This window comes from Amphiura filiformis, chromosome 2, assembly GCF_039555335.1.
Source record: "Amphiura filiformis chromosome 2, Afil_fr2py, whole genome shotgun sequence".
In the NCBI taxonomy this organism is placed as follows: domain Eukaryota; kingdom Metazoa; phylum Echinodermata; class Ophiuroidea; order Amphilepidida; family Amphiuridae; genus Amphiura; species Amphiura filiformis.
The window spans coordinates 37,667,318-37,680,371 of NC_092629.1; the positions used below are offsets into that span (position 1 = coordinate 37,667,318).

The 13,054-nt window shown below is 37.3% G+C and overlaps 1 protein-coding gene across 5 annotated transcripts in view; it reads right to left on the reverse strand.

Moving 5' to 3' along the window:
• Positions 1–243: 243 nt before the first annotated feature.
• The window catches only part of LOC140146174 (putative ferric-chelate reductase 1), a 56,811-nt gene continuing 44,000 nt past the window's right edge, over positions 244–13,054 (reverse strand). Inside the window, exons 14-16 of one of the 5 annotated variants that reach the window (XM_072167942.1) lie at positions 10,998–11,024; positions 8,589–8,633; positions 244–1,051 (exon numbers count right to left, since the gene is read on the reverse strand). In XM_072167942.1, the coding sequence (XP_072024043.1) occupies positions 953–1,051; positions 8,589–8,633; positions 10,998–11,024 (171 nt within the window). In that variant the 3' untranslated portion in view covers positions 244–952. The remainder of the gene's footprint in view (positions 1,052–8,588; positions 8,634–10,997; positions 11,025–13,054) is intronic. The other 4 variants (XM_072167943.1, XM_072167945.1, XM_072167944.1 and 1 more) reach the window with 4 other exon arrangements.

A 13,054-nucleotide genomic window follows, 5' to 3' on the forward strand; every position in this document is an offset into this window, starting at 1 on the left:
AGACGAAGGTCCAGTTTCAAAAGTGACAAACTGGCCTATTCAAAACTCCACAGACCACAAATCTGGTTTGAGAGTGGTGAATGGCTAACTTATGTGTTTGGCTTTAATTTAAAACAGAAGGAACAAAAGAAAACTGAAACAAAAGAACTGACAAATAAAGTGAAAGTTATGAAAAGTACAGAGAAGTAAAACTGAAATAAAACTGCTTTAAATAACGCTTCATTGAAGAAACTGTGTTGTCTCTTTGTTGCGCTTTGTCGGAATCTTTTTGCGCCTTGTATAGGCCAGTTTGTCACTTTTAAAACTGGACCTTCGTCTATTCAATTGCTTGTAACTTTACTTCTTGAGGTCACATTGGATTCAATGTGGTGTCATAATGTGCCGGATTAGATAGTGCATCTATTAAAAAAACACTTTTACCCAAATATTGTTCAGTTTTAAAATTGTGATTATTTTTCCAAGTGTAAGGATACTTTATTGGCGCAGTATAGTTGCTTGACTGGAGCTACCATCAATATTAATCATTAAATGATGATTGTCACTTATAGCTTATGATTGTCCAAAGCTGAAAACAACAGCTCTTCAATTAGTCCAATGTTGATATTTAAATATTGCATCCTATATTCATGTTCATTTGGTAAATCCGTATTGGGCTATTCTATCTAAAATCCACACTACCCCTGAGGAAGATTCTGGAAATATGTTCCACAGGGGAGTATGAATTTCAAATGGAATGAACACATTATAGGTAGCTTCATTTGAAACTCACCCACCCTTTGTGGAACATTCAGGTTGAATCATTCTCAGAGGGTGTATGAAAATCAAATGGAGCTGCCTATTGTGCTGATTCCATTTGAAATTCATACTCCCCCTGTGGAACGTATTTCCAAAATCTTCCACAGGGGTAGTGTGGATTTTAAATGGAATAGCCCATTATGCTGACAGCGCCTGATCAAGCTGGTACTACTGCAATACTGGTAACAATAAATATAACAGTAAATAACACACCAACGAGGTAAATTACAAGAAGAACCGTCTTGGCCATAGACCCCTGTAAACAAATCACAGAAAAAGAAAATGCTGATTAAAACCTATTCAGAAAAATATATAGAATATGGTTATTTGGATTACAGTTGGATGGTCCAATTTATCACATTGGGCCATTCCAGTTGAAATCCATACACCCTATGGAAGACATGACCTTAATCTCCCACACAGGGTGTAGATTTAAAATGGAGTCACCCATTCTGCTAACCCCATTTGAAATTCACATTACCTGTGTGGAAGATCATGTCTTCCATCGGGGGTGTATGGATTGCAACTGGAATAGTTTAATGTCTTAACCACTTATATGGTGTTCTATATGAGGGATTTAAAGTAAAAACTATGACTTTAATTCAAACTTGCTCTGTTGTCCTAAAAATACAATGAATTCGGCTGAATCCAATTAGGCGCAAGTTGGGACATGCGTAAGCTTATGCCAAAAAAATAAGGTTTGAAAAAGATCATACATTATGGCTTTAAACAAATGCACATGCATCCACAGTGTGCAAATTTAAGTAATGAAAGTTTCAAAATACAATTCAATTTTTGAAAGATCAATTATAGTTACATCTAGAACCTTTTTAAATTCGGATGGTGCTATATCAAATTTTCAATTCATGCATACATTCCCTAAAAATACCCAAAACATTTCATCGCCAGCTCTAAAAAGGTCTATTCAGGTGGAACTTTATGCAGGCCAAAGAGGCTTGACTGTAGTATTTTTCACCCTGACTGCAGCGACAGTGATGTCAACGCGTTGAGTCGGCAATTTCATGCACATATCTATGCGGCGTCTTTAAACGTGTGGAGGTGTGTACGCTAGCGATTTTGAAGCTGCGCCCAATGAAATGTGTGCTGATGTCACTGCCACATCAGGGTGAAAAGTGTTATAGAGAGTGTCTGGACCATGTTTGCGTATGGTAAATTAATGTACCATCAGAATATTTCACTATCGTCGTCGTGGTCCTATGGGTCATGACTGACCCTTTGTGACCCTGTTGATGATGGTATTCCAGCAGCTTCTGTCTTGAGCCAGACGGTGGGCTGCTGACGAGAGAAAGGCCTGTTAATTGTTTAATTCCATCAGTCCATCTAAGCTTCTGTCTACCTCTTCTACGACTGCCTTCTATGTGACCTTGCATAATTATCTTCTCAATGCTGTCACCATCTCTTCTAGAAATGTGGCCAAAATACGCCAGTTTAAGACGATCTATTTTCTGGGACACGGAAGCATGGTCTCCAATTTGGTTTCTTACAAATTTGTTGGTCTTATGTTCTTTCCAAGATATTCTCAGCATCTTCCGCCAGCACCACATTTCAAACGCCATGATCTTTTTCTTATCTGTCATTCCAACCGCCCACGTTTCACAGCCATACAAGGCAATCGAGAAAACCAGAGCATCCATAATATGAATCTTGGTAGCTTTAGAAATACCTCTGTCTTTCCATATATCTGTCAACGCAATTGCCGATGATCTTGCCATGGCTAGGCGTCTTCTGATTTCCTGTGAACTGCCCCCTGCATTGTCTATTAGTGATCCCAGAAAGTTGAAAGTGTCAGCTTGTTCCACATCTTCTCCATTCACCTTCATTTGCTGATTTGTATCTCCTCCACAGATCATTATCTTTGTTTTCTTGACATTGAGATGCAGCCCAAATTCCTCACTACTTGCTTTTACTCTGTCTATAAGGTCCTGAAGCTCATCTGATGACTTTGCAATAAGGGTGGTGTCGTCCAGCGTATCTGAGGTTGTTAATCTTTCGTCCTCCGACTGACACCTGACCTGTAACACCAACAACTGCTCTCCTCATGATGTACTCTGCATATATGTTGAAAAGGTACGGTGACAGAATGCATCCTTGACTAACACCTTGGCCAATAGTGAACCACTCACTGTCTCCACTCTCTGTTCTAACGGTGGCTTCTTGGTTGTGATATAATGAGCAAATCAGGTCAGTCACATGCTCGGAGAACCCCATTTCTTTCATTATTCTCCACAGCTGCCTATGCCGCACACAATCAAATGCCTTTGAGTAGTCAATGAAGCAAAGGTATAATGGTTGCTGGAATTCCCTATTTTTCTCCATTAAATTCCTCAAATTGCCAATTTGGTTTCTTGTCCCTCTTCCCCTTCTAAAGCCAGCCTGCTCTGGATTTCACTATGCATGCACCCAAAATGCATTTCTTGAGTTGAGCCCATTATGCACACTGAGCCACTACATGCACTAACCATTGTAAACCATTGCAATTAGAATTTTTGTTTGTCATATTTCTGTAATCTGAGTTTGATCCGCATGCACAACAATTCAATATGGTGGAAGTCACGTTACAAGTGGGCAGGACTCTACTATAGTATTCTTCGATCCACATCAAGTTCGGTAGTGATGAGGTATGTGCATATTTCTCAGGTCGCAGTATTGAATCGCGCATGTAAAGTGCAACCGCAAAAAAGCATTGATGTCACTACCGGACTGAAGCACACCTATGTATCTTTGGTGTAGCTGCATGAATAAAGTGCCATCATCCCAAGGTTCTTGATTAAGGTAAGTGTCATCATCCCAAGGTTCATGTTTTAGGGCAAGTATATTAATGAGTTATAATCCAAGACTGAATTAAAAAGACTAGTTTGCGTCTGATGTCAGGGCAAAGGTGCAGCGTGATTGGTCGCTGACCTGTGCAGTACATCAATTTTGGTCTGGTTGACAGGACTTCATACTAGTCTTTATAATTCGGTCTTGGATTATAGTGCATGGATAATACTTGGGATTTCCAGTTGAAACACATACACCCCCTATGAAAGACACAACCTTTATCTTCCACACAGACTAGGGAGTGTGAATTTTAAATGGTTTATTACCTGAATGGGTGACCCCATTTGAAATCTACACCCCTATGTGGGTCATGTCTTCCATAGGCGGTGTATGCATTTTAAATGTAATAGCCCATTTGGTTGATGGTAATGCCAGGTGTAAGCAGGTCACCAACCAACTTTTAAGTTCATTAAAAATGGGTGATACGGGCGACGTTCGCAGTAGAAACAGTACAAGGTGATGATTTATTTAGTATATACCGGAAGCCACTAAAAACTGTGGTAAGCTGCAATACATTGCATGCGATACAAAACTGACCAAAAATAGCCAGCTATAAGTCATGACAACATTTTTCTGCACTTTCCACTAAATCCACAGGGATTGAATAGTTATACCATGCAACCAGTAAAAACACTAGTTGACCTTGAAACATCAAACAAATTTGGGGACTAAAAGTGCAGTTGCAATAAATAATCTGGCAGAAGATAAAAGAATAGAAAACCACCACTCTAGAACAAAAACACCATCACGGTTTTTAAAAAGTAAAGTATTTGTGCAGTAAAAGTTAGATTTGAGAGGATTCCCTGACGCGGGAGTACTTATTATTATTTAGAGAAATCCTGGTAGAGAACAAATAAAAACAAACAAACACCCAACTATATTAAACAAACACACACTCCAACAAACAAACACACAAACAAACACAGTAAATCCATTATAAGATACAAAGTTGGAATTACTATAAAATACCCTTCACCTAAATCTAATCCTTCAATACAGGATACAGAGGGTATACTATAGTTATTCCCAGTGGTCATAAAGGAGTGTTTATACCCCATGTCACAATTCCACAGATATCTTGCTTTGGCATAATATCATGACAAAATCATATATTTGGATGGTACTTGCCTGAATTTGGTACATTTTTTTGGCTAGATTGACTTTAATTGTGGTATGAATCGTTTAGAGCTTATAAGCTCTAAACGTATTGGTTGAATTCAGGCCCATAAAGGCAGAATTTATTTAGGGTTGTGGAAAGCGAAAAAGTTGACCTTTTGTTATTTTTCCATCAAAAAGTGCTAATTTCAATGTTTTTCCCAAAAAAGCAGACCTGTGTGATTTTTCCTCCAAAAAAGGGCAGATTTTCAACATTTTTTATGTAGAAAGTGGACCTTTTTCATAAGTTATTTTTTTCAAAATCATTGTTTAGGGAATGTAGGATTTGGAAAAAAAAAGGGGACTAAAAGGATAAAACTGGCTAAAAATGACTGGTTTTGCAGATTGGATGGGATAGGAGCATGAGCCCATGTGTTTGCCACTGCTGTGCATGATTGAAGCAGTTCATCAGGTCTGTTAAATAATCACCTACTGTAAAGACCAGATGAAAAGCATCTCACAATCTAACTTCTAAGTGCGGCAAGGTTTGTCACAACTTCAGACCAACTAACTAAAGCAGTATACAGACTTTTTATTGTACGTACAATATTGTATGTACAATATGTACGTTATTTAATCTATTGCCATTCTATTTCCAGTACTGTTTAAGTTTTAACGAATGTTTGATGACGTAAAATCGATAATATATTTCTGCTAGATATTGATAACATATGTGTAACGTACATACGAATGAGCCGTAAATGTCCTCAATTGTATTCAGTTACAGTAATGGGCATGAAGGTCATATTCATAGTATTTCAATTTGGTGCTACGTATCTCATTAAATAAGGTACACGAAGCACCAAATTGAGGTACCTATGAATACGACCTTCATGCCCATTTTACACTGTAACTCAGAATACAATTGAGGACATTTACGGCTCATTCGTGCTGTACGGTCACATATTATCGATTTCATATCAAACATTCGTTAGAACTTAAACATTACTGAAATAGACTGGCAATAGATTGAATAACGTACATATTGTACATACAATATTGTACGTACAATACTCGGAGTCTGAAGCCCGCTTAACACAGCAAATTCACTCAGTAACTAAGGGGTAACTACTGTGCACAAAGAAAGAAAAACTATTTTAATATAAATTAAGAACTTAACATACACACATATGAGAAGTGTAAAAGATCTTTGAACATAACATAATTTTATCACTTTTGTCCTCTTTCTAAATGACCTTTTTTTAATTCTTACAAGTAAAACGAGCACCAAAAAATATTAAAATATCCAAATTCTTTCCAAACACAAATTTCTTGCCCAAAAAGATATTGGTTTTAAAGTTATTGCTTTACAATTAAATTAACATTTCTTCACATGGACACTATTTTAAATATCAACAAACCAAATGCTGAATGGATGACTGATTGATTGATTGATTGGTGATTGATTGATTGATTGGTGATTGATTGATTGATTGATTGGTGATTGATTGACTGATTAATGATTGAATGATGGAAATAAATAAATCACTTGACTTGATTGGTTAACAAAGTTCTTTGTATATGATCCAGAATGTACACTTGTGAATTGAACTGAAGGCCTATAGATAATAACATCACTGCTCTTCTCCATCTGACTCATTAGCTCAGTTGGTAGAGCATCGGTCCGGTGATCCGAAGGTCCCAGGTTCAAATCCTGGATGGTCAGTGAAATTTTTTCACTGGCTGTCATTTATGTATGTGGAGACTTGTTTTAAAACCTTTCTCATACACTTGTGTACGTTTCAACAACACCTGTTGTCTTTATCAACACTTGATGGGTAGTGACTGCTATTGGCAACTGTTGAGGTTGCCAAAAAATAGCAGTCACTACCCATCAAGTGTTGATAAAGAAAACAGATGTTGTTGAAACGTACGCAAGTGTACATTCTGGATCAGATATACAAAGAACTACCAGTTTACTATACCAATTCTGATGAATGATTGATTTTTATTTATTTATTGATGATCAACTGATGGATGAATGAATTAATCAACGGATTGACCATTCCATCATTTGATTAATTGATTGACTATACAAGCTGTATCAAAATGATTGGTACCAATCAATTTTGAACAATATTGAAAAGCCTGCTTCTTCCAAATGCAACATTAATTGGATTCTCTTGAAAATTCTCTCATAATGTATATTGTTATAAGACTGTTTATGACATTGATCAACAAATTATGTGGATCCTATGTTGCATTTTGATTTAACAGTCTTGTCTATAATAACTGGAACCCGATGGGTACCAATCATTAATACAACTTCTATGTTCTGTCAACTTAGTTATGTCAAGAGATCTTTTAATATGTTGAAAATTCAATAGAAATGCAATCATGTTTAGGGATGAAATCAAAACTGCACCCGTGGACGACCGCCAGTTCTGAGCGGTTCCGTCCAGTTGGAAACGGTTTCTATTGTTCTAAATAATGGAACGCAACGGTAAATGCCGGTCAACCATCGGTACGTTTTGATTTTATCCCTTAAAAAGCACTGTTTCACTAGAGTCACATATTTTGTGCTACTCCAGTTGAAATCCATACATTCAAAGGCATGACCTCAATTTTCTACACAGGGAGTGTAGATTTCAAATGGAGTCACCTATTCAGGTATATAAGCTTGAAATTCACACTCTGTGTGTCTATGTCTTCCATAGGGGGTGTAAGGATTTCAACTGGAATAGCCCATTCATATAGAGATATTGGCATTCAAGTTTTCTTCATGGGAAAATGAACCAAATCGAACTATGGTGTACAAAATGAAATCCAAGTGAAACATGTGCTCTGTATAAACATAAAATGTGCTGAATATGAACATGAAAATCTACATTTCCTAGCAGAGAAGAACGACACTGGTTTGGAATGGTTTCTCTTTGGTGTGCATCCTTTCATGTTTAGTCTTGCGTCCTACTTGAATTCCTTTTGAGCGCATACACGGCATAAACACAGAAATGGGGATCTGAATACCTGATTCAATCTAATGGCAATCGTCACACAATCTGATTGGCCAATTGACACGTCAAAGCTGTGTTCAGTGCTCATGAAGTGTCACAAATGGAACAAAGCCCCGCCTACGTAGCTCATTAAGAGAGTGCAGTGTCGTTCTTCTCTGAAAGCTAGTGTAGTGAACATCCCAACACCATTGATTATGATAAAGATGGCACAGCAGATGTCAGAAATAGGATGATAGAAAATGTGACTATCATTATGTAGCAATGAGTTGACCATATATAGCAATGAGTTGACCATATATAGCAACAGGTTTACCATATATAGCAATGAGCTTACCATGCATATATAGCAATGAGTTAGCAGACTTGTACATGATAATACAATACCTGCCTAGTCAGATTAATATTAACATATTGAGGTACAACCATAGAATCAAATATGGGAGAAAGCACATTCTGCCATGTCTGCATGCCACTATGGGGTGGAGCTGGTTTTTGATTGGTTTTGATAGAAAATTCACACAAATTTGAAAGTTTATGCATGAGTCCCCCCCCCCCCCTGGGTATAGCATGAATCATCTGACTAGTAGGGAGGCCACCAGGTTTGATTTAGGGGGACATTGACCACTTTTTCCCGTCAAATTATCTGCGGGCACATTCAGGAAAAATTGGCATTACAAATTTTCACCATTATGAAACTTCTGTGTCTTTATATTTTTTTCCAAGAGACAGCCTTTATGTGAGACAGTAGGGAGGGGCGTGGCACAAAAACACAGCAGATAGATGCTTGGAGCTATATATATATAAGAAAAGGTCCTTGCTATATAAAAGTACAAACATGCACACCTCTTCTGTAGTTTGACAAATCCTGTCGTCCCTGTATGCATCGTCCTGTAAAGAAATGGAAGCAAAGACCAAACCAGAGCAGATGTAGAGTGATGTCACAAAATGGTAATATTTGACACCAAAACTAACTAAACTCATGACTCAAAAATACTGGTCGCAGTTGGCACCAAACTCATGACTCATTCATCTGGGTATGTTGAAATTAAGCTTTAATTTAAATCTGGTCAACCAGACATACCTATTTATGATGGACGAACCAACGTTGCGACTGAAACCTTCAGTCTTCACCTGGGCGGAGCAACCATCCCTCAACCGTGGAGGAGGCGTCCGGGCCAAACGGTCACATGGCTGGGACCGAATCATAGAGGACATTCCTTGCCGATTGTCATTAATACGGAAGTGTCCAATACTCAAGGTCATATGCATCACAACCCAGCTGAAGACTGAGGGTTTCAGTCGCAACATCGGTTCATCCGTCATAAATAGGTACGTCTGGTTGACCAGATTTAAATTATATCTTAATTTCATGACTCGATATGTTGAAACAAAGTTTTAAGGCTGAGTAAAAATAAAAACATGTTTCTCGTCCGGGTTTTCAGAAAAAGGAGGGGGACTTTTTCTTTTTTTATCAAAGTATATGTATATGTAAATACCCACATTGGGAACTGTATTTACTCATTTAGTGTTTAGAATAATGCATGAAAAGGAGGCTTTTTTTATTTTATTGTTCTCGTGGTAAGCCCCCTCTATAATGATCACAGAACCTTTCAGATGTGTTACTTTTACTGAGTATATTAGCAAGGCTATAGAAAGCTTTTATATTTGCAAGGCTATAGAAAGCATCTCAACTTCTTAGACATCTTTTTTCAAAACTTCTAAACTGAATTAAAAAAAATAAATGAAAGTAAGTTAGAAGTGGCCTCAAAAAAGGAAGCGGGAGGGGACGAGAAACATGTTTTATTTTTTACTCGGCCCAATATAGAAATATTGCATGAACATAAACATCACATATCAAACCTTAATTAGGTTATTTTATTGTTCAAAAACTTTTAAAAAGTTATCAATTCTAAATTCTCACAAAGAATTTTCACTGGAAGCAGCCATCTCTTTAATTTTGTTGAATTAAAATGCATGCATACAAGTTAAGGATTTGCGAGTATTTTTAAGGGATGAAATCAAAACTCGACCAGCAGTTGACAGTCGGTTCCGTCAGGTTTCCATTGTTTAGAACAATAAACCGGAAGGAACCAGCGGCCAACCGCCAGTGGAGTTTGATTTCATCACAATTAACCATAAAGCATGGGATAAAGATTTGTCTAGTTTTCAATTCTATAGAAAGTACACATTACGCTAGGTCCATGTATGTCTTGCTCGCACCTGTCACGTTAATGTGTTTGAAAAGAGCGTCATTCAATCCTACCTAGTACCTACTAGTCTCTATTTCTTTTGATGGTAATGTAAATCAGTAATAGCAAAAAAACAACCAAATAAACCATTTGTATCAGAGCACTAGGGTCTGTGGTCAGAGCAACATCTTAACTCTAGTTGAGTTCCATTATAAAGTTTGCATTGGCTCTGCAAGGGGTCTTTTGCACTCAGCACCACAAAATCCTATCTCCACAGAGTTACGATGATGTGGTTTTGTCCCGTTTTTTGTGTTTTTTCTGAAAATTGCAATTTTGGAGTTAAGATACTCTTGCCCTAAGCCCTCGATATTTACCATGGTGATTTACAAACAATACAGATGTAATACTGAAATAGACCGAGAAATTAATCCTGAATTTCCTAAGCCCTGGTTTCAACGTCATGCTTGCACGGAGGCTATAAGAGCACAACATTCCATTTGTTTGCGACTGATATTGCAGGGTTGAGCTATTGCTCTTTATATGATAAATTGATTTGGTAGTAGGATTAAGTTTGAAAACTATTTTTTTTTTGTGTGATCAGGTGAGACACACATAGCATCAGAGCAATACTGTCGATTGTAATCCTTTTCTTTGAGAAGCCAACAATTGAATATTCTGGACGTAGATGAACTGCACAATGCCGCTTTGATCCTTGCTGTCTGTAAATATTCCACCATGGTACAAATACCAGATTCCTCATTTGCCTTGAGCAATAACATCAAATATTTGAGATTTTTCTCTAATTGCACACAGATATTGACAACATTTTTCCTCGTTACATACACACTGAATGGAAAGCACCGACCATACAATGTGTGGTGCCTCATGATTTAGATCTGTATGCAAAATGATCGTCCCATGTGTTTAAGGGGAGTCAAACCTGCACATGGAAATATTGATGTTGACTTTGTCAGAATAATTGGTGGGAACCACCCAACACGAAGTACAAAATTGTTTCATTTCGACACAATGGATTCCTTTATATCATCACAATGATACCCACCTTATTACAACAGCTACTTCTAAAACACTGTGTGTATAGAAATGATGGCAAGCATGCGAAAGGCGATAAAAAGTGTGACAAGAAAATTGTGCATTAGTGAAAGTGAACTATAGACACTATGGACTATGATGGCCTCATCCTAATGGCATAGTTCAATAACCCCAATTAAACAATCATAGTGCAAAATTGGACCTCAAGTTACAGAGTATGAGTTTTTGTACCCAAATTTTCAACGGTCATTCAATGAATGTACAGATGTATTGGGGTTAAAGAACTGTGCACCTGATAGATGAGCATGTTGTGGATCCTAGTGAGAAGTCAATGATATAATACCGAGGTGGTCTGGCATCAATGAAGTAAAACCAAAGAGTACCGATTCCACCATATTTGCATTTCGCTCATAGGGCAAAATAGTGTACTTAATTATATGTGTCTGGCAAACTGTAATTCTAAGTGCATTGTTGCACTACATATAACATGCTGTGCCAAGAATGTGCATGAACAGTAAATGTGCATGAACCATTTACTGTTCCTTTCAAGGTAAACAATTTGCCCTCCATGGGCAACATAGCATTTGAGTTTGTACTTTTTGGGTCTTATCTCCTTGGGTGCTCATATGTGTCTACACTGGTATTTGTAATCGAAGTACCACTGGTGAAATGAAAGTTACATAAACTGAGGTGGCATATATATTTTGTATGCACATTAGTATTTGGGTAATTCCAAGCGCATAAAACACAACGCGAAATTTACATTATAAATTTCCTTTTAATGCAGCAGCCAAACAAAGGTGAATAGCATAATGGTTAACTATTTTTGGTAAATGAATAATTTAGGTAAGAGAAACTTTTCAAAACCACTTTCCTAACTTGCATATGCAAACTTTGTGTTGCGGAATGATGCACTTGGAATTGCCCATTTACAATGTGCTATGGCATACATGCACTATTATAAAATCATAATTTATATGTAATAATTGACTAACTTTAGATCTCATGTGAAGTTTGTTAAATTGGAAATTTAAAGTCTTTATACCCACTTCTACTTTATTGAAGATACATCTCATACAACAGGCTGTTCCAGTTGAAATCCATGCACTCCATATAGCATACATGGCCTTAATCTTCCACACCAGGGGTGTGAATTCCAAATGGGATAACCTAAATGGGCCTCCATTTGAAATTCACACTCCCTGTGTGGAAGGTCATGTCTTGGCGGGGGTGTATGGATTTCAACTGGAATAGCCCAGTAAATGTACACATTTATATCATACTATAAAAGGGGAAAACAAACAAATTAACAAACAAACAACACCCACAGTAACAGAAAAAAAAACACACAAAGAATTGCTTAACTAATTTTTGAGGCATTATCTACCACATATAAATGTTACGTCACAAACATCCGTATGCCCTATTTATCTTCAATTATAGTGAAAAGCACTAGAGAAGAACACATATTTTTATATTGGCACCATTTTTAAAAATCCCAGCCAGGACCCTTTTCACTGGCCTATCTATACCATATACCGATAAAAATATGCAGTATGTGCATAGCAGTTTCGCCTGTCGCACTTCATGGAACAATCTGCCCTCATTATCGGGTGATGCGGAGACTTTGACTCTTTAGTCAATGGCCATGTCAATCTCCTTTACACATCCTCATACAACTGTCAAAATATGGGCTGTTACTAGTAAAACCTCCTCCGGGACATTAAGTAATATTTTTCATTTGATGCTGTACCAGTTGAAACTTAGTTACTTATCATGGATTCATGTTGTGAATGCAGTCTACTTTAAGAATTAATAATCTCTACATTTGACCAATACACATCCCATATGCGAGAATCACATTATTACTAGGGTCAATACACTAACATGCAAATAATCATCATTTGAATATCCTCTTGAATGCATTACAAAATACAGTATATTTAAACAAAATACAGTATATTTAAACCAGCTGCGTACAATCGATTTGAAAATCCCACAGGAAAATTGCCGAAAAATGGCTTGTGCCCACCCCTTCCCCCATCAAACCCGGTGCCCCCTCTCATG